This window comes from Nyctibius grandis, chromosome 2, assembly GCF_013368605.1.
Source record: "Nyctibius grandis isolate bNycGra1 chromosome 2, bNycGra1.pri, whole genome shotgun sequence".
NCBI lineage: Eukaryota > Metazoa > Chordata > Aves > Nyctibiiformes > Nyctibiidae > Nyctibius > Nyctibius grandis.
In genome coordinates this window covers 29304258-29330220 of record NC_090659.1, presented here as the reverse complement: position 1 = coordinate 29330220, position 25963 = coordinate 29304258, and the positions used below count along the sequence as shown (strand labels likewise).

The 25963-nt window shown below is 37.4% G+C and overlaps 1 protein-coding gene across 1 annotated transcript in view; it reads right to left on the bottom strand.

Annotated features, from left to right (window-relative positions):
- CFAP47 (cilia and flagella associated protein 47) overlaps positions 1-25963 on the bottom strand; it is a 356696-nt gene that overhangs the window by 162454 nt on the left and 168279 nt on the right. The window contains exons 46-48 of the mRNA XM_068422067.1: positions 19268-19464; positions 13942-14085; positions 12609-12782 (exon numbers count right to left, since the gene is read on the bottom strand). Coding sequence (XP_068278168.1) covers positions 12609-12782; positions 13942-14085; positions 19268-19464 — 515 coding nt within the window. The remainder of the gene's footprint in view (positions 1-12608; positions 12783-13941; positions 14086-19267; positions 19465-25963) is intronic.

The following is a 25963-nucleotide window of genomic DNA, read 5'->3' as shown; positions in this document are numbered from 1 at the left end:
TCCTTTGAAAAGTAGAATATAAAGTATGCTATTGGTAGGTCCTAACCTTTACACACATGAAAAGAATACATACTGTAAGAGTAGTGTTGGCATATACAGATCATATCAAGCACAAATTTTGAAGTCATTGCTCAACATGAGTAAAAGTATCCAACCTGGGGCTTTTTAGTCTGGAGAAGAGAAGACCGAGAGGGGATCTGATTAATGTGTATAAATATATGAGGGCTGGGTGTCAAGAGGAAAGGGGCAACCTCTTTTCACTTGTGCACTGCGATAGGACAAGGGGCAATGGATGCAAGCTAGAGCACAGGAAGTTCAACCTCAACATGAGGAAGAACTTCTTTACCATAAGGGTTACAGAGCACTGGAACAAGCTCCACAGAGAGGTTGTGGAATCTTCTTCTCTGGAGACTTTCAAGACCCATCTGGATGCGTTCCTGTGTAACCTGCCCTAGATTGGTCTTGCTCTGGCAGGGGGGTTGGACTCGATGATCTCCAGAGGTCCCTTCCAACCCCTAACATTCTATGATTCTACCTTGCTTACACCATGGAACTACTTACATATGCGTGGAGTTGCACAGTCAAGCCCTTACTATTTCACATACATTTTCTTTAGAAGTGCAACAAAGAGGTTTGACAGTAGTGATCCATCTAACTAGACAGAGCAAAGCAAAATCTGAAGTGTCATTTTAACATCAGTTGCTTTACCTCAAGTGTTATTAAACCGTCTTTTTTGATATGTCATACTTTGTTAAGTGTAGTAGTTCACTAATTTATAGAGAATGGAATTCTTTCATAAAGATAGAAGTAGACTTGTTACCTTGAGATAGCTCTAGTTAACTCCTTATCTCTGTGCATGAGCTCTTTTTTCATAATTTGTCATTCATTCAATTGATCTATTTAATCTTTTCACCTCTCAAACTCTGGAAATCATTTAATGCTACTTGAAATATTTGGTAAAATTTGTTAATTGATTTTGCTCTTTATACACATCTAATTCTCCTTTTTTTCCATGGGTTTTCCACTGTTCCCTGCATATCTTAACAGTAATTTGACTTTAAAAAAATACCAGTTTTCCATCTGAAAGTGTTCTTTTCCCTCATGTCTAAAATTTAGTCTTCTTGTTAATGCTTTGTTTTAACAAAGTTTCTACTAATTAAGTTGTAACCACACTACTCCATAAATATACATGCTTCCAATGTGCTACACAGACCAACCCCAGAATTTTAAAATCCTAAATAGCTTCTTTCCTGTCAGTCTGCCTTCTGCAATCACACTTCCCAAACTTTTCCTAAAGTAAGTTCTCATAAGAAGGTGTATCCTATTGTCCTCACCCACAAGCACATCATATGTACTGCTTCACAGCTGCATGCCAATGAGTGCACATTGCCATTTCATGCAGTTTTCCCTTCAAGGGTAGAAAAAAGACAGCTGTGGGTATGCTTCAAAATTCCCCAAGTCTAAGTGATCAGAGAACTGGGAATGCAAGGTAAACTACCCTCACAGAATCACAGAATCACAGAATCACAGAATCACAGAATGTTAGGGATTGGAAGGGACCTCGAAAGATCATCTAGTCCAATCCCCCTGCCGGAGCAGGATTGCCTAGACCATATCACACAGGAACGCGTCCAGGCGGGTTTTGAATGTCTCCAGAGAAGGAGACTCCACAACCTCTCTGGGCAGCCTGTTCCAGTGTTCAGTCACCCTCACCGTAAAGAAGTTTTTCCTCATATTTATGTGGAACCTCCTGTGTTCCAGCTTGCACCCATTGCCCCTTGTCCTGTCAAGGGATGTCACTGAGAAGAGCCTGGATCCATCCTCATGACACTTGCCCTTTACATATTTATAAACATTAATGAGGTCACCCCTCAGTCTCCTCTTCTCTAAGCTAAAGAGACCCAGCTCCCTCAGCCTCTCCTCATAAGGGAGATGTTCCACTCCCTTAATCATCTTCGTGGCTCTGCGCTGGACTCTCTCTAGCAGTTCCCTGTCCTTCTTGAACTGAGGGGCCCAGAACTGGACACAATATTCCAGATGTGGCCTCACCAGGGCAGAGTAGAGGGGGAGGAGAACCTCTCTCGACCTGCTAACCACACCCCTTCTAATACACCCCAGGATGCCATTGGTCTTCTTGGCCACAAGGGCACATTGCTGGCTCATGGTCATCCTGTTGTCCACTAGGACCCCCAGGTCCCTTTCCCCTACGCTGGTCTCCAACAGGTCTGCCCCCAACTTGTACTGGTACATGGGGTTGTTCTTGCCCAGATGCAGGACTCTACACTTGCCCTTGTTATATTTCATTAAGTTTCTCCCCGCCCAACTCTCCAGCCTGTCCAGGTCTCTCTGAATGGCTGCGCAGCCTTCCGGCGCATCAGCCACTCCTCCCAGTTCTGTGTCATCAGCGAACTTGCTGACAGTGCACTCTATTCCCTCATCCAAGTCATTAATTAATATATTGAATAGTACTGGTCCCAGTACCGACCCTTGAGGGACTCCGCTAGATACAGGCCTCCAACTGGACTCTGTCCCATCGACCACCACTCTCTGGCTTCTTTCCTTCAGCCAGTTCACAATCCACCTCACTACCCGATCATCCAGACCACACTTCCTCAGTTTAGCTGCGAGGATGCTGTGGGAGACAGTGTCAAACGCTTTACTGAAATCAAGATAGACCACATCCACAGCTTTACCATCATCTATCCACCGGATTACGTCCTCATAAAAGGCTATCAAGTTGGTTGAGCATGACTTCCCATTGGTGAAGCCATGCTGAGTGCCCCTAATGATCCCCCTATCCTTGATTTGCCTAGAGACAGCATCAAGAACAAGTTGTTCCATCACCTTTCCGGGGATGGAGGTGAGGCTGACCGGTCTATAGTTACCTGGGTCCTCCTTCTTGCCCTTTTTGAAGACTGGAGTGACATTCGCTTTCCTCCAGTCCTCAGGCACCTCTCCCGTTGCCCACGACTTAGCAAAGATGATGGAGAGTGGCCTAGCAATGACTTCCGCCAGCTCCCTCAGCACCCGCGGGTGCATCCCATCAGGGCCCATGAATTTATGGATATCCAGATTGCTTAATTGGTCCCTGACCCAGCCCTCATCTACCAAGACAGATTCCTCCTCTATCCTGACTTCTTCTGGGGCCTCAGGGGTCTGGGGCTCCTCAGGACAGCCTCCGGCAGTATAGACAGAGGCAAAGAAGGCATTCAGTAACTCCGCCTTCTTTTTATCCTCTGTCTCCAGGGCCTCCACCTCATTCATCAGTGGGCCTACATTGCCTCTAGTGTTGGCTTTACCTGCAATGTATTTGAAGAAGCCCTTTCTGTTGTCCTTGAGTTCTCTTGCAAGGTTTAATTCCAAGGAGGCCTTAGCTTTCCTAGTTGCCTCCCTACATCCTCTGACAACAGACTTATATTCCTCCCAAGTGGCCAGCCCCTCCTTCCATGAACTGTACACCCTCTTCTTCCACTTCAGTTTGCGCAGCAGTTCCCTGTTTAACCATGCAGGTCTCCTGGTACCCTTCCTTGACTTCCTACTTGTTGGGATGCTCTGATCTTGAGCTCAGAAGAAGCAGTCCTTGAATGCTAACCAACTATCTTGAGCCCCCTTACCTTCTAGTACCCTGTCCCATGGGATTTCCCCTAGCAATTGCTTGAAAAGGCCAAAGTTGGCCCTCCTGAAGTCCAGGGTTGCAATTCTGCTAGCTATTCTGTTCCTGCCACATGAGATCCTGAACTCTACCATCTCATGGTCACTACAGCAAGGACACAAACAGCTTTCCTTAGTTCTTTAAGGCGTTAGGAAGATTTTAAGAAGACTGTTTTAAGTTATGCAAGCCAAGCCAAAGAATTTGAATTCTATCTCTGTTCTCACAAAACACAAAATAGGAAATTAAAGTACAAAAACTTGCACATCTGAAATGACAAACTACAAAAGGAATTCAGAAGTAAACCATCAATCAGCAGTACTGTATTTAACATTTTTTCTAGTTATACACATAATTTCATTAATACTATTTATGCTGTAGAGCAATTAGTACTAAAAAAGAGATTACAAAACGTGGGTATGAAATAAATACAACTGATTACTGAAGGCTTCCCTTATGATCTAGAGTTTCAGCTGAGCAACCTTAAATCTGAATGTCTGTTTCTGTATTAATTTAAGCATTAATATAACTTGATGCTGAATCAACTAATCTACATTACTACCTAAACCTTTATGCCAAAAGATAAATTCATAGTTCTGTTCATAATTTTGTCAAATTCACAAGCCCAAATATGCAACAACCCCACCACCACCACACACGTATTGCTTTTGTATCGTTCTCCCTATTGACTTTCCCTGACTGAACATCCTGACATAATGTATTCCAGCTTCTAATACTCACTGAAGGCTTAAGCCGTGATTGCCACTGTTTCCTCACCCTTATCCTGTTTAACTGCTATATACTGAATTGTGTTTCCACAATGGGACAGATCTTGATAAAAATGCATTTTTAAGAAATTAGGCCAAAATAGCAAAAATACTGGAGTTATTCTGCCTATTTTCTAGCTCTAGTGAGATATAGCTAAGCTTAAAAAGAAACAACTTCAACAAACTGATATTCACTCCATTGTGTTCTGCTGATAGAACACAGTGTAAATAAAAAATAATGGACAAACTCAAGTCAAGTACTTTCTGGAGTGAAAGAAGGAATGTGCTTAAGATCACAGTAAGAACTTTTGGGTATCTCAATTCTCATTGCTTTTGGAAGTCAAGAAGATTCTGCAGTAAACTCTTAGGGAAAAGTACTAATGGCCAGTTACTACTGGCTCTTCCTGTAATATCACACTGGACTCTCTTAGATGACTGGAAACGCAAGAAGAGTTTCTCAGACTGCCACAGAAAGGATTCTTACACCATTACAGCTGTGATCCCCATTATCAAAAATGTTTGTCTTTTTCTTTCATTCATGTTCACATTCTAAAACCTTTTGTGACCATATACTGACTATAATGAATATGAGAGTAAGGTTCTAAAGTGCACCCAAGAAATGGTCATTTCATTATTTCTCTGGCCATTATAAATCCATGTTAAAAATTGTACATAACTGATGTTGCCCTGAGCCTTCTGTCACCTTCCCTATTGCAGTCATTAAACTCACTAGTATTCTCCACGCTGCTCACTATTCCTACCAATATGAATACTCACCATCTTATCATTAATTAATCACTCCCATTCATGTATCTTTATAAGCAACCCTATTTGTCTCTACTATTTAAGTTATTCACACCTTAGGAACTTCAATCTCCAAACAGTGCCCACAACAATATTGTCTCCTACCTCCAACATCTTGACAAGATCTATGGTTGTAGTAGACATCACTCGCTAGTTACCTTTTATGTATCCCTTAATTGAACTTTGCCTTGCTCTCATGGCCACCTGATTTATCAACTGTATTACTGAGACTAATTAAATCATCAGCCTCAGGTGGCAAATGGATACTAAATGTGCATGCTCACACTTGCACACACACACAAGGCAATTTATATTAATATTGGAATTCATACCAAGAATCCTATTTAATGAGAAGTGTTCACAGATGTTTGAGGTTCCAATATGGCATAATGTTGTGTAATGCCTGTCTGCTTAACTGTAGATATATTACACATATATTAATATAGTAACGATACATACAAGAACACTCAGAAAGTGAAAAAGATGGAGAATGTAAAAGTACACATAGGAAAAAGTCCAGAAATTTCAAACTTTGATAAGAATAACTTCTTGCAAAGATTTCATAACTGTAGAGGAAAGCCTGGAGTGAAGCAATGAAAGACTTTATATACCATGAGCTTTAAGTCAGCTTCCTTATAAATATTAGAAATAACTATTTCTTATTAGAATGCATTTATATGAGAATTCTATATAAGAATAGGACACAATTTTAGTCTCAGATGTAGCGTTACATAATCTCACATCCTATAATAATCTGCAAAACCACATTCCCAAAGGTACCTGAATGTGCCTAACAATCTACTATCTAAGCAAGAGGATTCTGTATAATGAAGAGTGCTACATAATCCATATTCGTAACCCAGCCAGACCACTTGTCACAGAATCACAGAATCAGTCAGGTTGGAAGAGACCTCTGGGATCATCGAGTGCAACCATTGCCCTGACACCACCATGTCAACTAGACCATGGCACTAAGTGCCATGTCCAGTCTTTTCTTAAACACATCCAGAGATGGTGACTCCACCACCTCCCTGGGCAGCCCATTCCAACGTCTAATGACCCCTTCTGAGAAGAAATGCTTCCTAATGTCCAACCTGAACCTCCCCTGGCGAAGCTTGAGGCTATGTCCTCTTGTCCTATCGCTAGTTGCCTGGGAGAAGAGGCTGACTCCCACTCCACTACAACCTCCCTTCAGGTAGTTGTAGACTGCAATAAGGTCACCTCGGAGCCTCTTCTCCAGGCTAAACAACCCCAGCTCCCTCAGCCGTTCCTCATAGGTCAGACCCTCCAGACCCTTCACCAGCTTCATCGCCCTCTTCTGGACTCGCTTCAACACCTCAACATCTTTCTTCAAGTGCAGGGCCCAGAACTGCACACAGTACTCAAGGTGCGGCCTCACCAGTGCTGAGTAGAGAGGGACGATCACTTCCCTAGACCGGCTGGCTACACTATTCCTAATGGAGGCCAGGGTGCCGTTGGCCGCCTTGGCCACCTGGGCACACTGCTGCCTCATGTTTAGCCGGCTGTCGATCAGCACCCCCAGGTCTCTTTCCGCCGGGCCGCTTTCTAACCACTCCTCCCCCAGCCTGTAGCGCTGCATGGGGTTGTTGTGGCCCAAGTGTAAGACCCGGCACTTCTTCTTGTTGAACCTCATGCTGTTGGTCTTGGCCCATCTATCTAACCTGTCCAAATCCCTCTGTAGGGCCTTCCTACCCTCCAGCAGATCGACACTCCCACCCAGCTTGGTGTCATCTGCAAATTTATTGAGAGTGCATTCAATCCCTACGTCTAGATCATCTATAAAGATATTGAACAGCACCGGCCCCAGAACTGAGCCCTGGGGAACACCGCTAGTGACCGGCCGCCAGCTGGACTTTGCCCCATTCACCACCACTCTCTGGGCTCAGCCATCCAGCCAGTTTTTAACCCGTCGAAGATTCCACCCATCCAAGCCCTGGGCAGCCAGTTTGTCTAGGAGGATGCTGTGGGAGACAGTATCAAATGCCTTACTGAAGTCTAGATAGACTACATCCACAGCCCTGCCCTCATCTACTAAGTGGGTCACTTTGTCATAGAAGGAGATCAGGTTGGTGAAACAGGACCTGGCCCCGATGCCCCGATTGTCCTGCATGTGCCATGTAATGGCACTCAGGATGATCTGTTCCATCACCTTGCCTGGCACCGAGGTCAGGCTGACAGGCCTATAGTTCCCTGGATCATCCTTCCGACCCTTCTTGTAGGTGGGCGTTACACTTGCTAATTTCCAGTCCGCTGTAACTTCTCCAGTTAACCAGGACTGCTGGTAGATAATAGAGAGTGATGACTAGTCAAGACCAGTAACCTATCTCAATAAAAAAATCAGATCTAAGACCTTACTATACCCTTACTTGATCAAACAATTTCATATCTAGTAATCAGAAACAAAAAACTGCCAACAACTACAGTTATTCTTACATTCTGTAGGCCTTTGTACCATTCATTACTGCTATGAAGAATGCTTTTTCTGTAGTAAAGCCTGTTACAGAAGTTCTAGTGAGCAATGTGCAAGCCAAAAGGATTGAAATTGGAAGGACATATAAGATTAGAAGGACTGCGGAATACACAGATTTACCTGTGGTTAAAGAATACAAAATTGATGAGGGTATAGGACCTTCATCAATCATGTTACTAGAGTTGCACGGATTTTATTCTCAGGAAATCTCACATACATTACCAAACAAGACTTAGCCTGAACAGGGAAGCCCCTCATTAAAGGTTTACAGTATATAATTTTATTATTTTGAGACATTTGTTACAAATACCCAACCTTCATGTCATTCTTTCATTGAAATTGTAAAGATCTAAAATGGATATATAGAGGATATAGAGAGAAATGCATTGAGGAACAGGGGATTTCATAGTTTTTGATTATGTATTTATTCTACAATACTTTTGGAAATTACTAACAGTTTGTATAACCTAATACCTGAAAGGTAATTTAACTGAGCCTTGAGATTCCTCTGGAGAGTTTACTTTAATGACATCTATTTTGAACAGCACTGAGAAAAACAGTTATGCTGTTTTATATTTTTACTGCAAAACCAAGCCTTGAAAGAATTAGGCACCTTTATAGCTAAAGTTACTATCAAAGGTGTCATTAGAAGCAACCATCAACACACCAGACAACTATTTATATCCAGCAGACAGAGTTTTAGATAAAAATCAAAAGAAAATTGTATAAAAAATTGTCATGAGACTGACAGATTAGTTTTTATAGAAATACTTTACACTTTCTACTCTTGTAGGATGATTTGAATCTAATTTTACAGCCACTAAAATCCACTTACATTACAGTAACTAACCTTATATTAATTCAGCATCAGAGAAGGATGTGCTCTCTGGCTGACGTTATATGTGCACAAATTCTTTATGAATTCTGTTGTAATGTTTTTTCAGACCCAGGAGTAAGTTAATAACGAGAAAGACTATTTGTTGTAATATTCCCTAGAACCAGCCATGAAGAGCATAGTGGCAGTGCTTCCCTAAGGTTTACATATCAATCAGTAGAAAATAGTTCATAAAATGTTCACGTTTTTCACGGGAATTTATAGAAATAGTCTTTTTAATCATGGAAAACTTTGTGGGCACTGAAAGTGTTTGGCTTCGCATTTTTAAAGGTAGACTGATGGATACATGGACGTGACCTCCACTGAATACCAAAGGCACTTCTTCCCTCCCCAACTCTCTTAATATGTACTAGTGGTTGCACAGACAAGTCAACCACACATACAAAAATTGTTGCTGCTCCAGACATGAACACTCTATATATGTTTGAAATGTGAAAACCATTATTCAGAGGGAAGAGGGCTTTCTTAATGGAGGAAAGGAAAGAATTATTTCCCTCTTCCTCCTCCCAGACTTAACTTTCATTTCAAATAGTCACTTTCACAGTAGTACCCTTATTTTGATTGAGGCTATTAGATATATACAGTGCATACGGAGAAACAGGGTAATAGATATATAATGTAATTAATTTTTTAATGAAATGAGTTTTTATTAAGTTTATTATCTTCAGTTATTAAAATGGAATAGTGAAGCTAAATTTATACCTCAAAGACAAAATTACCCAACTATTAATTCAGCTAAATTACTTATTGGTAAGTATTCGTTGTTCAGTAAATTGTTTATGGACATGCCTGCAAATTATTATGCTCGTCAGCTACTGGCACATCTTATACCATTCTTGATATAGGCTGAGCTTTATTACTTCAGTAAATGAAATACTTATGTTTTTTAAAAATATCATCTATGTCCTAATTTATCTATGAGAAGTCACCTTGTATAGCAGATACACTCCCTCAGTGGAGGATGTACAGGGCAAATCAATCAACCAATTCAATAATGAAGATATATATGCTAGCCAACAAAATTACAAAAGATCCTGTCAAAAACATTTCTAAAACTATTACTTTTTGGATTATCTTTGTTCTGCCTCCACCAAAGCTGACATGATTTCCTCTACCTAATCATCAATTTAGCTAAAAGACAATAAGGTAAAATTTCAAAAGATGCTGGATTAAAAAGGAGGAGGAGTTATTGGGCTGTCAGTAGCTGCCCCCAAGGGAAACAGTGACAAAGACAAAATCACAGTCTGTTGTGCTCTGATTCACAACAGACTATCCAGAAATTACAGTAATCAGGCAGCATGGAATGAACAACAACAGAATTAGTATCACTTCTTCTTCCTGTTGCCCTTTGTGCTGCACACTTCTGAGTAAATAAAGCTTATTTTGCATTTCTAACAAGGTTGTTGGTCACAGTTCCCTCTCAGAGAAGGCTTTCCCCTTTCTCCTAATAACAACAGATAAGGGTGATCATGTTCTGGATTTACTGATTAAATCCTAATTTACAGAATAACCCTTTTGGAATTAAAAGCCAGCAAATGAGTTTCACTCACTACAATAGCACAAGACACCATGTGACATCTGCTGGAGAATGCTGGAAGTGATTAATATTGTTTGGACACAGTTTCCAGACACTGGTAGGTTTTGTAATCATGTCTTTTCCAACAATTCCAGCCCACCTTGCTTCAACAAATGTTCTGCAACAGTTTCTGGGTAAAATTCTAGCAGAGAGAAAATACATTATTCACACTGATTAATTTATTACATGCATACAAGCATGAAATAGCTGACCTTACTACTTGTCTCACAAAAGTTCCAGAGCAAAAAGAGCACACACAGTTGGACTGTCAAGCTGGACTTCACAGAGGGAAAAAAAAAAAAAACCAACAAACAAAACAAATCACCACAAAAACCACCAAGAGGAAGAAAAACCCACCCAAAAAACAGATTTCAGTACCCAGAGAACACTCTCAAGGAGATCAAAGTTCAATCAGATCCATCCCACCCTGGAATAGTTACAACTGTCATAAAACCATTCAATGCAATGTTTCTGAAAAAGACATACAGTGAATAATTTTGATGTATTCATTTTGACGTTTGATATTTCAGTGTCTTTCACTTTCATTGGCAGAAAAAAATATTCAGTTCACACAAAATGCAAAAGCAGAGGAAATAGTTCTGTTGTCAACTTTCAAAAACATTCACTTCTTTCAGAGATAAGAAATGGAAATGCATTCACATCTAAAAAGCTAAGATTGTTGAAAAGAAAAATGTCAAAGCTGGTGATGCCCAAAAAAGACATTTCCTACTTTGTCTGGAGGGTTTAATGTTGAGTCAAAAAATATGAACATGAAGATGGACTTTTATACTAAGTTCATTAAATGTAAATCCTCCTGTAACAGTGAAAAATTGGAGATGAGCAAGAGTTTAAGGAAGGATTTCACATTGCCATGAATTCCTATCAAACCAATAGAAGAGTGCTCCTAGTATATACATGATCTCTCTTTATAAAATAAGGTGAGGCCACTCTTTACCAATAGCTGTAATTTTGAATAAAGCAGCATTTGGTGCTACTGGTACCCAGGCTGAGAACAAAAGATCACTCATTTCACAAGTCCACACTAGTTAACTAGTCAGATTTTATCATCTAGGACCTACATTCTCCTTTTTTCCCTCCTTCCCCTCAAAAGAAAAGCTACAAAAAAAAACCCCAACGCTCAAACCCCTCAGTTCAAAAATATATATTTACATATGCTAACAATTTTTAAAGCACACTCTCCTGCCTTGTTTTCGTAGATTGAGCTCTCCTAGCAAATAGCATACAGACATAGTATCTAGATACTACCTATCTACTCTATTTTTAAATGCCATAATAGAGTCATAAAGATGGCTTTTGTTGAGCAAGGTCCAAGATGTTCTTGCTCGGGAACCTTCTCTGTAGCTGAGAAGAAAAGCAGAAGACATCTTTTTTGCCCTAATCTCCATTCTGTCTCTGCTGGCATATGAAATGGGGTCCTATACATTGATAAGGAAGGTGAAGAATACTACTGAAATACTTTTCTCACTTTCAAATTAAACATGCAGACAAGATAAATGGTAGGAAAATCATGCAGTTACAGTAATACAACAGTGTTTTTATTTATACAAACACATTTTCTTATTTACAGTTACAAAATATACTTAAGTAAAACAGTGAAAAATAATAAGGATTATATTTAATGGTAAAAAGATCTTCTTGGGCAGGGAAACTAACAAAAGTGTATTTTCTAAGAATTTATATCTTATGTCCCTCAACTGAAATCATAAGTACCGCAGCACCTCCTGTTCCATCTCCCGCGTGTCCCGTTGCCCTTCAACAACTCCAGTTTGTTATTTCCTCTGAATTTTCTTTCCCATCAACAAACATACAAAGTATTCCCAACTCCTCCAACATGTCTGAAACAATAGCTGGGCAAAAGACACTAACTGCTATAATTTCTTTCAAGAAATGCAAGCACTGACTGCCAGGCCATAAGGAACATACATATAGTGAGCTCATGATGAAATCTTTCCCTTAGTAGGACAATATTTTTTGTAGTTTTCCTGTAATATTCCAATGCTTTATGAAGATTTTCTGTAATTTTCAAGCCCCTTCTCTGATTTCAAAACCAATGGAATTGGCCAGTGGTTTCAAACCAGTGGAGGGGGAAGGGAGGAAAGACTAGCAAATGAACAGAGTGCACTTGTAGAAGTGTTGTCCCCTTGTGGAAGTGTTGTCCCCTTAGGAACAGACTAAAAAACTAAGAAATCTTTTTCCATAGAACATACAGTAAAATCATACACTATCTCACAGACTTCCTCACTATAAACATACCCGTATACTATAAATTATAGCTAGATACAATTTCTCATGGATACATGAATTTTAATAGTGTATCTGCAATTGCAATAATATTTGCTATTGTAATACATAATTTGTAGGCCCTTGGATAGAAAAATAGATGTCACAATATTGCAAAAATTTACCTTGTACGTTAACTTGTTCTTGGTATAGTTGGGCACCCATAAAATTTTTTGAGTGACCTCTCTCACTTGGCAATCTATCACGATATGATCCTGTGCCAGAGGTTTCTTCCCTATTCCCTTAAGGCTAAAGATATTTTCAGTGCCAGCTGTACCATTTCGCAGAATAAGCCTTCCCTAAGACAAAGAAAGAAGAAAAAAAAGTTTCAGCACTGTAGAAGTCCCCTTTGGCTGCCAAACCAGATCCCTTAGTCTATTAATCTTAAATCCAGGCAACAAAGCATGCTTACACGAAAGTGTCCCTATTGACTTTCCTGGTTCTTAAGTAAACTCTGCTTTTAAACAGGGAAGAAAACTAAAGAAACAAAAGCTTTTATTTTTAATTTTTCTAAATTATGAAATTTAACAATATAAAGCCCTCATACTTCTAGATTTTATACTTCTAGATTTTATACTTCTTGGCGTCTTCCTGGAAAACAAATATCCAAGAAAGTACGTTCTCATGCATCCTTATTCCTCACGTAAAATATAATTTTTCTCAATCATTTCCATCTGTCCTTCAACTAGTTGTCAAAGGATTCAGGGCTTTTGGCTTTTAATGGTTTTATAACACTGGAATCCTAAACTACATTCTATTTGGTTGGTAATGCATGCAGAAAGATTACAAATGTTTCACAAACAATTTTTTTTTTGTCTCTGGCAATTCACACATTTAAATAACAAGCTGCATTCAAAATCTCTCAGCTAGTATACCAGCAAAAATATGTATACTGCTTCTTGGTAAAAGTGTCATAGCCTTTGCTCTGCTCTTCATTTTATCATTCAGAATAGTGATTACTCTGATGGCAAAAGCAGCTTCTAAATAGTGGCTTAACTTATAACAGAATTTATCTTATGAAACAAAGTACCCATCACATAAATTCATTTGTGATGTACGCATGCAATGAGAAATACTCAATATTACTACTTTATAGCTTAGGTAATGAAATACAATTTAATATATGTACTTAAATTCAGACTAATACAATGTATATTTTTATGATCAAAGTTCAGAATCTTTACAGAGTAACCGGTCATTTCATTCAAATGGCGGGCTTAATAGAAGAGCAAATAAAGGAAGAGACAATAAAGGGTGGTGGGGATGCCTAATCTTAAGCTTTGCAAAGTTAGTTCCTTTGGTTTTTTACTTCAGCTAGTAGGCAATCTTTCAATTTCTGACTCTCAAGAAGACGCTTAATGTTAATAACTGCTTAAACACTTTCATAATTTGGACACTGATGTAAATTTTATTGACAGAAGCATCCTTTTCAAATGTTAAAACTAATTTCCCTCTTACCATTGTTACGCACTCAGCAATAGGCTTGAACATGAGAGGATACAGAGCTGTTTCACCTAGACCCACATTTATTAGAGGAGGGCCATAAAAACCCTGTCCTTCCAAAATTGCTTCAAGTTTCCAGTCCTGGTAGGACATGTTACTCTGAAATCAAAGTAAAGATGGAAATTAGATTATGCATTTAAAGTTCTCAACATGCATTTCAGCTTTTACTTGCAGTTATCATCACATTAAAGCACAGTACTCTTTTTCCCAAAGTACTGGCTCAGAGCACCTTTGGGGAGAATAAAACAGTGTATTTTAAAAATTAATTAATCTAAAAATAAATCCCTTATGCCTGGCAGCCAGATGTACTGGTACCAATACCATCAGTAGCAATATTGTCAGCAGGAACACTCATTAGAAGAATATGTACATGATATCACTAATAGTCAAGATGGCATTTATAAGTATCATTATACACATTTACAAGTATCTTTATGATGCTGTTTAATGCTTGCCAAAATTCTGTCCCTTTTCCATCTGTGGAAAATCTTAGTGTACCTCTTTGAAGTGCTGATGTGGTGTACTAGAATATATTGCCTCATTTGGCTACTGACTGTATTACAGGATCAGTCTTGCTTACGAATTAAGGACCCCATCTCCAAAGGAGTATTTACACTACTATGTTCTCAGAAACTGGTCTTTCGAGAGACTAATCCACTTTAAAGAATGCCTGTACTGAGTAGTATAAAAGCCTATTCAAGAAACATGGTTGTCTTGCATCCAGATGTATCACAACACTGCTTGGTTATGGTAGAAAGCCAGATATTTTGTAATACATGCTTGGAAACTGCATAAAAATAGTAAAACTAAAATAATGCTATCTGGCCTCCTACTATTTGAAGGAATAAGATGACCAAACATCCAGCCTGCAAAAAGGTTAACATTCATCTGAAAAAGATAATAAACTGGCATTCAAGAGCTAATATCTGCCTTGCCAAAACAGAGAAGATTGATCTGCCCTATGAAAAGAGGAATTAATCCTTTGACCTATAATGGTTTTCATCCATGGAAAACTGTATATAAATGTCAGAGATAAACAATGGATTTTGGGGAATAGAGACAATACTTCAACCCTCATTTCCTTCTTTGAACATCTCTCAAGCTCAGCTATCTCAACCTCAGAAACTAAGAACCACCACCTGTGGTCATCAGAACCCCATGGCATGGCACGAGACATGCAGTATCATATATCTAAGGTTTGATTAATATCTATGATAATGCTTAATTCTTAGTTGGTAAGAGGTAAATTTCCCAGTAGTTGAGCACAAATGCCTGTTTGGAAAGTTGAGATTTGTACAGTGCCTGAGTTTTTCGAAATACTTCCATCACTGTGGTCTCCAATTCTGTAATAACAACAGTTATTACAGATATTAACAGTTATAACAGTTATTACAATAAAACAAGAAAAAAAAATAATTAACTGGTATCCTCATGCTGAAGATAAAATCAAAGGGAAAAAAGGCATCAAAAGATTTATTTTTATTCTCATGCTTTTTTTCTCTACAACATCAGGAACAACTTTATCCTTTTGAAAACCAGGCTGACCAGTTTTAAAACTGGCAGGTCATCCCCCTTTGCTAATCTGCTGTTTTAAAAGGTGGGATAGAGGAAAAACATCACCACGATTGTTCTTTGGTAAGGAAAACAGGAGGCCAGTCAAAATTTGAGGGCTTACATTGCCTTATTTTTGATTATTTCTAGTGCCATTGGTATCAGATGCTTCCTTTATCCACACTAATGATGATTACACCAATAATTATTTCTTCTTAATCTCAAACACAAAAATTTGTCAACTGGAGAAATGTAGCTGACAAACATGGTCACTTTGAAATTCTTCTGTAACAAATCTTCTAATACAGCATGAATTTATCTAAAAATATATTCTAAAGAAATATATTAAGGTGAACTACAAACATAGAAAGTGAAAATAAAATATTTGTTAAATTCTACTCCCTTGAACTTGTCCATTAACAATAATTTTAATTACTTAATCATCGAATTCTTACAGGATCTCTGGTTAATGTGAAATCTTATTCAAAGCCTGTTAAGTCAATGAGAAACACAATTAATGCTAAGGGAGTTGTTAGAACATTTTCACAGTATGGTAGGTGATTAAATCCAAGATACATAATAAGGCTGCATGTATAGGACCTATACCTCTTTCACTGAAGAGGCTGAAAGTGAGTGAGGGAACAATTAAATTCATTTCATGCTTGTGAGAATTGCAGAAACTTCAGATGTTCAGCCTCAACTCCCATACAAAGCAAAAATCACAGATTTCAGATTCAGGTGGGTTCTTATTCTGCTTCTGTCACTAACTCATTGTGTGCCTTTAAGAAAATCACTTGACCATTTATTTGCTCCATTTATAAAGTGTTCCACCTACCACACAGATGTTATGACAGTTAGTTTGCTAGTGTCTGTAAAAAGTGCTTTGAAAACTAAATATTAGGTTCAAGAAACTAAGTTTAGCAGATTGAACAATGCCATACATCAGTTTCACTCTCTATGAGTATCTGTCTTCTTCCACAGCATATTTCAAAGTTCAGTAATTTGAATGACAAATATAACAGTGCTAACTAATAACATAGGTATGGAAAAATTTCTGATAGATGCAGACGCTCCAGTTAGAAGGAGTGTATATAAAAATGTATAGTATCCTTACCAGAGTAACACACATTTCTTATACTGAAAATGAAAGAAGCCTTGTGAAAAAAATAATGTGAAATCACAAAATTAAGCTTAAGATGTAAAAGGACAGGAACAACGTCACATTTTTATATTTGTTCATCAACGCTTGATTTTGCAAATTTAGGGCCTAACATTTAGAGCAGAATTTGTGATCACATGTATGCATTCCATAGAAACAGACAGACTAACAGAGATGCACATCTGATATATATTTGACAAGGTCCCCCACAACATTCTTCTCTCTGAATTGGAGAGATATAGATTTGATGGGTAGACTGTTCAGTGGATGAGGAATTGGTTGGATGGTTGCATCCAGAGGGTAGTGGTCAACGGCCCAATGTCCAGATGGAGATCGGTGACAAGTGGTGTCCCTCAGGGCTACCTACTGGGACCAGTACTGTTTACTATCTTCATCAATGACACAGTGGGATCAAGTGCACCCTCAGCAAGTTTGCAGGCGACACCAAGCGGAGTGGTGCAGTTGACACGCCTGAGGGACGGGAATGCATGCTTGAGGGACATAGACAAGCTCAAAAAGTGGGCCCACAGAACCTCATGAGGTTCAACAAGGCCAACTGCAAGGTCCTGCACATGGGTCAGAGCAACCCCTGGTATCAATACAGGTTGGGGGATGAAGGGATTGAGAGCAGCCATGAGGAGAAGGACTTGGGGGTAATGCTGGATGAAAAGCCAGACACGAGCGAGCTAGCAATGTGCTCTTGCAGTTCAGAAAGCCAGCTGTATCCTGGGCTGCATCAAAAGAAGTGTGGCCAGCAGGTCGAGGGAGTTGTTTCTACCCCTCCACTCTGCTCTGGTGAGACCCCACCTGGAGCACTGCATTCAGCTCTGGAGTCCTCAGCACAGGAAAGATATGGACCTGTTGGAGTGAGTCCAGAGGAGGGCCACAAAAATCATCAGAGCGATGGAACACCTCTTCTATTAAGAAACGCTGAGAGAATTGGGGTTGTTCAGCCTGAAGAAGATAAGGCTCCAGGAAGACCTTATTGCAGCCTTTCAATAATTAAAGGGGGCTTATAAGAAAGATGGGGACAAACTTTTTAGTAGGGCCTCTTGCAATAGGACAAGGGGTAATGGTTTTAAACTAAAAGAAGGTAGATTTAGACCAGATATAAAGAAGAAATTTTTTACAATGAGGGTGGTGAAACACTGCAACAGGTTGCCCAGAGAGGTGGTAGACGCCTCATCCCTGGAAACATTCAAGGTCAGGTTGGACGGGGCTCTGAGCAATCTGATCTAGTTGAAGATGTCCCTGCTGATTGCAGGGGGATCGGACTACATGATCTTTAAAGGTCCCTTCCAGCCCAAACTTTCTGTGATTCCTTCTCTCAGAAAAACACACATATACACAGACAGAGTATATGTTCTAATTGTGGTACCTTTTATTTCCTAGATAAGAAAACAAGCAGGGATTAAAAGTGTAAAGGTATGCCTCCTGCATGGATTTAAAAGCATATACTTAGGTACACTCAGAAATAAAAAAAAAAAAAAAAAAATAATAAAGCCAATCTGTTTAGAAACTCTGTTTAAAGGAGGTCGAAAAAACCCTTACCTTTCTGTGTTATATACCAGCTGTTTTTCAGCTAATGCAACATTCAATAAATCAATGTTTAATAAATAATATATGAATACCTCAAAATTTGTGTAAGAAAAGATAGCACTGTAATATGATTTACTTTCATTTTTCTTACTTTCTTTTCTTTCCTTGTCTACTTTCAGGATTTCACAGAGCATCCACAGTATGGTCTTTCCCCAGACATTAAGTTTCCTTGTTTGAATCTGCCCCTCCTCTTTTGGCTACAAAATCTCCGAATAATTTTTCTATAAATTAACTCACTAGCATTCTTTAGTGGCTCTAATATCAAAAGGTTACATCAAGTACATAGATGAAACTGTAGTTCAAATATCAGGAAATATTTTACTGGTTTTATCTCTTAAAGAATTTTTACCCTTTCTCTCGCAGCTTAAGCTCCTTCCCTATCATTTTTTGTTTTTTTTTTTTTCTTTTTAATTGGAAAAGTTCTCTAAATTTTGAGCAATAATTTTTTGAGTGAGATTACCTTCACTCCATCTTCACTCTTTACTTACACTTACGTCTTTACTTCTCATGTGTCAAGGGTTTCATATACAAAATAGATAAAATAAAACTACATATGATACACTGCCTACGCTTGCCATATTATTTAAATTGTATGTAATCCAGTTCTTCTATTTTACTCCTCAACATCTCTCCTTTTTTTCAGAAACTATATATTTATTCCCTAGGTTAAACAACTCCTTTTTTCACTTTCAGTGTGATAACATTATTAAATAACAGATTAACAATTGTCAGGACAGAAGTGAAACATCAGAAATAAGACCATCAAACTAATAATTTACTTTAAGAACTGCCAGAAACTATTTTGCCCAACAAGCGTTATCTTATGCCCAGTATGGACTTTGAACAATAATACTCAGGTCAGTATTTACATGCATTTGTGCATTTTACAACTGTAAATTTTAACAGTACTTATCTGAAGTCCAGTTTTTAAAAATCCTGATTCTTTAGTTTCTAGTAGTAAAATGATCTTACTATTGGAATATCTTGAATCACTGCCTGGTAAGCTGGAGTTAGAAATTCAAGCTCTGCTTCAACATGGTCTGCATTCACTACGCATTCAATCTCATAGACACGAACATCGCAGGAGGACTTCAGAAGAATCTGACAGTGGTAGCAACCAGCATTCGGAGGAATGAATTTTATAGGAAGCTCAACTGCATCACTTCTATCTAAAAACAAAACCAAAAAATTGCAATGTTGTAAAGCTTTTCAGAAAGATTGAATTCACAAGCAGAATCTGGAGACAGTTCCAATAAACTGTAGGAGAGTCTCCCCAGCAGTACATGCAACAGTTTAAAACAAACAATAGAATTTTAGGACTGTTGTCATATAATCACAGCCAAATTTTTGTTTTCCTAAAAAAGGTATATTTAAGCATCTAAACAATATTTTCTACTGTTTTTAGTAGTGCACAGAGAGAAGTATTTTAAAAGATCTATTAAATCTTAGAAAAGTTTAATGTATATGAATTTCTGTAAACATCAAAAACCTATAGTAGTTACTATACTTTTGCCAACAGTTACCATGAAAGATATCAGAGACAATACAGTATGTTTGGCTAATAGCAGCCTCAACGACTGGAATTCTGTTAAGTTTAGTAGTTGTCATGAGAGCTACTCATTAGACTTTGCCTATGCCCGGTTTTGGATTGAAAGGTCTGAGTTTCCAAAAATGCCAGGGGCATCCAAGTTGGAACAGAATCATGAAAAGTCCCATTTGCCCAATCCACAGCATGTAGGAAAAACTCCCCACAGTAATCTCTTGAGTAAGGAAGAAGCAATGTAAATGCTGTCCATCTTTGGACATAGCCAGGTTTAACAGTTCTGTTGCAAAGACTTCCTCTTCTGCTCTTGCTTACGGAAAGGATCAGACTCTTTCACATTATTTTAAGCCCTTCTTTAGCCCTTGTAGGACACTTCCCAAAGGAGAAGGGAAGGCACATGACGAACTCCAGTGGCTGGCCATAGAGTTTTCCAGTCCAGTGCTCCCAAGAGTCTCTAAGAAACATGAAAAGCTAAATGAAGACTGCAGCTGTAAAAACTTCACTGTAGTTTTATATGTAAAAAAAGACTGTTTCTTTTCACTGTTTTCCTAGGTTAGAAACCAATGCCAAAAGTTGGAATAGATAATGAGGAAGGCCAGAGAGAGTGCAATGACAAAACAGAACCTTACAGATAAAACTCCAAATAAATCGCTTCTTTCTGAGGGGGAACATCTAACAAATTCTTGTGGAATTTCCCTTCTTCTTGCCTAATTTGGCTTATTTTTCTGATGATATGTATGACAACTGCACTCTATTCGAGTATCTTCAATGACAACTACTGAATTTTGAAAGTGCAATCAATCTTCATTTGTGATGCTGCTCATTCTCTTTCACAAAGTGGTCACCTCATATATTTAGTTCTCACCTCTCCGCAAATGAACAGCAAATTGAAGATTTCTTGTTGCCTTATGTCATCACTACTTCATTTTTTTCACAAAAATAGGTCAAGTTCAACAGACGAATCACACAGAATGACATCATTAATCTTTCAAAATTACAAGGTTATCAAAAAGATTATAAATTGCACCTCAGGTTTAACCCTCTCAGAAATAAATCAGTTTGTTATCTTTTAAAGACAAGATTAATGGCTTGCTAATTTTTGAATTATTACTTTTTTTTTTTGTCACTAAGTTATTATCCCCATTGGCTATCTTGCACAAAAGTGACCTGAGTTTGTCAGTTATGCAAGGAATTAAAGTATCCTTTCCATTCTTCAGTTCATTAGTACAGTCCCTAATTTTCGCTGTCTACAAGAACTATTTTAGGATGTTGAAACAAAATATTTACTTAAAGTTTAAAGTATACATTCTAAATACTTGCGTTTAAAGACAAAGTAGATGTTTAAAACATGTATTTGAAGAAAGATAACACAGTGTACTGGAAGCTCAAAAAAATTTCTGCATGAGTTATACTTTCTTTCACTAAATGGAAATTGTAATCACTAACAATTAGGGTTATCTTTCTCTGAGTTGGACCCATCTTTGAAATGCACACTTTCAAACAGAAATGCCTCCTACAGAAAAATTAAAAAGAAAAACAAGAGCAGTCTTCCTACCCATCCCATTCCATATTTATAATATTTAGTTTGGCATTGCTTTTGTTAAAATATTTGTTTCTTATGCATTAAAAAAAAATACATTGAACAATACGTCAGAAGAATAATTGAAATACTACGATCAATTACAATCAATGAAAAGGAAAGCAAGTAAATTGGTCATGGTTATTTAACGCAATAAGTATTTTATGCAATAAGACATGGTTTCTGAAGTGAGACAGTATCTCCAAATCAAGATGATTACAGAAATCACTTGCCTGTGAATTATATGTGAAGGTTGTTTTTTTTTCTGCAAAACGTCTTTTTCATGCCAATTTTAAATACCATAAAGCAAACTGGGCTTAAAAGTTTCTCAGCTTAGCATGTTTTCTTTTTTCTCAGCCTCATAAGATATTCAGCAAAGATTAGTCTAGGAATTAATTCAAAGATTTAATGAAAATAATCCATGGGGTCACAACTGGCCTAACAATTTCTGAGACAAAAGTAGAAACAGTAAGAAATGGGCAGCATTTATGCTATTTCTGTGTAACAGAAAGCAGAGCCTGCATCCATGGAAATGAATGAGACTGCAAGCATTTCTCCGACAGTGTAAAGTCAAGCAGAACAATACAGGGTTTTGGTACAGTTTCCTTCCCTAGACAGGATATTTATTATCTGATGGGGAGATATTTCACATGAAATAGAAAAACAGATTTATTTTATAGATTTGTGTTAGACAAATGCCTATGGGAAACATTTACTTGATCCTTATCTGAATAGGGTTTAGTCATGAGACAGTTGTCAAAACAGGGGTATTTGCAAAAGTAAAACATATGCCTGAATTTTATTTTCCACACCTAGTGTGTACTAAAATTATGGTCCTTAATTTTTGTTAAGCTTTGGTGCAAACAATTTATGAGTACTCAGAAATCTGATAACCAACTTCCATCTTCCAGAGTAAAAATTTTTCTCTTTTCTCTAATCACTCAACTAATTTTCACTTTTGCTTTGATTTTTCAGTCTTTATTTATTCCAACTTGATGTCTATAAATGTATAGTTCTATTTATTTTTGTGTATTTTTACCTTGTAAGTATTTTATTCTTCTTTCCCTGTTTGTATAATCTGACTGCATCAAATGTTTATTTCAATACCAAAAGACATACTATTGGACATTTATCTTAACATTAGTATTTCACCAAATAATTCTTATATTAATCCTTAGGTTGACAGTTGGAAAAAAGGTGTGTATCTTAGAAAAGCTTCCACCTTCTTTTTTATAAGACTGAGTGGTAGAAAGATTGTTGTTTCTCTTGAGTTTGTGTCAGTATTTAATAAACCTCACACACACCATTTTACAGGTATCATAAATTGTTTCGTTACAAATCTCTGTGTTATGTAGAAAGTGCTATGCTTTCTGCATAGAGCCCTTTACAGTCAGACATATTCTTTCTTTTTAAGTACTTAAAGGTAACCCGAACAGGACCTCTTTCCTTCAGATATCACTGAGAGATCAAGCTATTCAAGTTTTTGAGACCTTGAAATAATTACTACAGCACTTTCCTGAACGCTTCCTCATTTGTAACCTCCCTTCTGAAGTATGGAAACCAAAACTGGATGTGATGTTCCAGTAATACACTCCCTCTCATAAAATGGTAATAGCACTTTTCAATACCTACACTGTATTTTTCCAGTTATGCATTCAAGGATCCTTATTTTTCAAAATTTTCCAAAATATTCCTTAATGAAGGAGTGAGAATGAGCTGAAGTCAGAAAAACACAGAACGGGAAATAAGGCTGAAAGCTTTAGTTCACACTGTGAGATAAATACCCTGCTACTTTGCAGATTTCTCAAACATTTTCGGAGACATCACTTTGCTAAACAAAGCCCTTCCTCCCCTTTCAATCTATGTTATCTCATCCTTGATACATAACACTATTTAGTATAAAAGCCATGTTGTTCAAATAAATCCAACTGCCAAGCAAGCTGTTCTGCTTAGTTAAAATTTAGTTAAAGCTGATCTTTCATTAACTGCTGAAAAGACAAATAGGATGGATTTTTTTTTTGGTTTTCAGAGTTTTACCCCAAAATCCCTAGTCATTTCCATCTTTCCCCACAATAATCAGTGTTGTGCTGCTAAACAGGAGCAGCAAATACACAGCAGAAAAACTGCGTATAAACTCTATTAAACAAAGATAATACATCTCTGACTTGTCAAACATGCTCCTTACTTGCAGGAAGAGCATGTTCTTTCATACAGATACAGTTCTATAAATGAAGACTGCATGTCAGGAAATCTTTAGACAAAACTGTAAAACGTAATAATTATCAAGATTATAAACATATATATGTATTACAAAGTCAGTGACACTGGCAACTAAATTAAAAAGCTTTAAAACATGTATCTTTACAAAATAACAGCAAAATGTACTAAATTTTAAATTATTGTTTCATCCTAAAGGTGCACATAATGTGTGAAGGCGGGTGCTTATCAAGTTACAACTCTGAGCCATAAAACCTCTCTATTCAAAGTTTCTTGTGTTTTCACCTTTAGAAGGAAGACAAGGAGCAACACGGTGACAGCGCAACATGGTGACAGCACAACATTCTTCCAGTCACAGCATGGGACAAGTCCAAATACGCACATAATAACAAATAAAATAAAATTAATAAAATAAATACAATGAAAGGAAGTCAATGTATTCCTCACAAATCCAGCAACGATGAGAAACTGGCACTGCCAACACCAGATCTATTACTGGCTTTAGAGAAGCAGTATTTTCTAAGCCTCACAAATGCAATGGCCTCAAGATTGCAGCAAAGACAAAGATAAGCCTTGACACTGACAGTCATGCGAGCAGATGTCAGAGTTCACTGATGAAAACCTAAATCACATATCAGCATCCTGAGCCCTAAAGGCTTCATTTGTCAAGGAAGCTTGAAGCCTTTGCTGTCTATCTACATCTTCTTCTTCTAGATAGAATCCAGGTTTCAGTGAATCTCCCAAATTTCAATTCTGACCAGAGAATGAGGTAAAGGATACTCTGATATATTTCTGAGGATTAACATCCTTCTTTGCCACAGCAGTAAGCCTATTCACACACGAGCATAAGAGAGAGGACTTCCAAAAGTTTTTCAAAATACAAAAATATCTGCAGTAAATACAACTATTCTCCAATGAATTCATTATTGCAGGTATTAAACAGAAAAGTAACGTATCTAGCCTAATATTTAAATCCCTCTCACTATTGCAAGATCAAAACAACTTTCTACTAATACATATATAGTAGAAATAGCTATTCAACAGACATAGCTGGAATGAAAACTATTAAGATAAGGACCTATATCATCATTTTTCAGAGCCACATTTTAAAATGGAATCATATTTTAAATAAAACCTTTGTATGAAGGAAGAGTAAAAAGGAGTGCTACCACTTACACTTTTTAATCACATTTGTGCCTCACTATCCTGGATTATTAAGACCACCAAATGTAATTAAATTTTTATTACTATACTGTCAGTTAAATCATAGAACAAAACTCTGAAATTTAACATGATAAGGAGCTAGAACAAAACCTCAAAATGTAAACAGTAAAATGAAAAGATAACAGAATTTTTGTTATTGGACAGTGACTATGTAATTTTGCTTTAAAAGATTAAAACATTATTCAGAAAAAAAACTAAGATGCAGGAAAATTTACAAAGCATGTGGACCATGGAATACTAGGAAGAAACAACAGAATTACTGATAATGCTTTATTGAAGAATAGATTTAAAGTCCGAGGAAATTGCTTTGGAGAAATAAATAAATTAAAAAAAAGATTAAAAAAAGATTGCGCTGATTAAACCCAATGCTGAACAAGTATGTGAGACAACATTTAAAAGTCACAGAATGAAGGAGATAAGGTTGACCACAGGTCATGAAAAAATATTAATGAAAATTTTAAAACATAGCATGTAACTATCAAGAAAATATATATATAGTGATTAGAAAATATTACTAACACGAAAAAGTCCATCTATAGATGATAGAGAGTAGGCATATATTTTTACTTAGCTATCTGGTATGACTATATAAAACCCAAAAGGAAAACACTGAAAAGTATTTTAATCTCTAACAGTAAGAATGATGCATGCCAAATAATGATTTAAAATTTAATCTTGATTGTTAGTTATTCTGCACTTTATTTATGGGAAAGTATGGCAATAAAAACATAACATCACATATTTCTAGCTATAGACTATAATTTAGTCTACATAAGAAAAAGACTGAGAGCAGATCAACTTTATAGACTCAGTTATTCATAAGCAACATTTTCATAAATATATACAGATTCAAAAACTATCAGGTTTGGTGGGTGCCATGTTGCTGCTGAAGATGTAGATTTTGGGGCAGAATACAAAACTGACACCCTCTCTGCTAAGGAATGGGAATGATACCTATCTTTAGATATCATTCAAAGGTCTGGTATTTCTTTCTCTTTTTTAAATTGCCAGTAAATATCAAACTAAAATTCAATAGTCATGCCAATCTTGGTATTTACTGAGCTCCTCTAAATGAAATTATGTTACATATAATGAAGTGACCAAA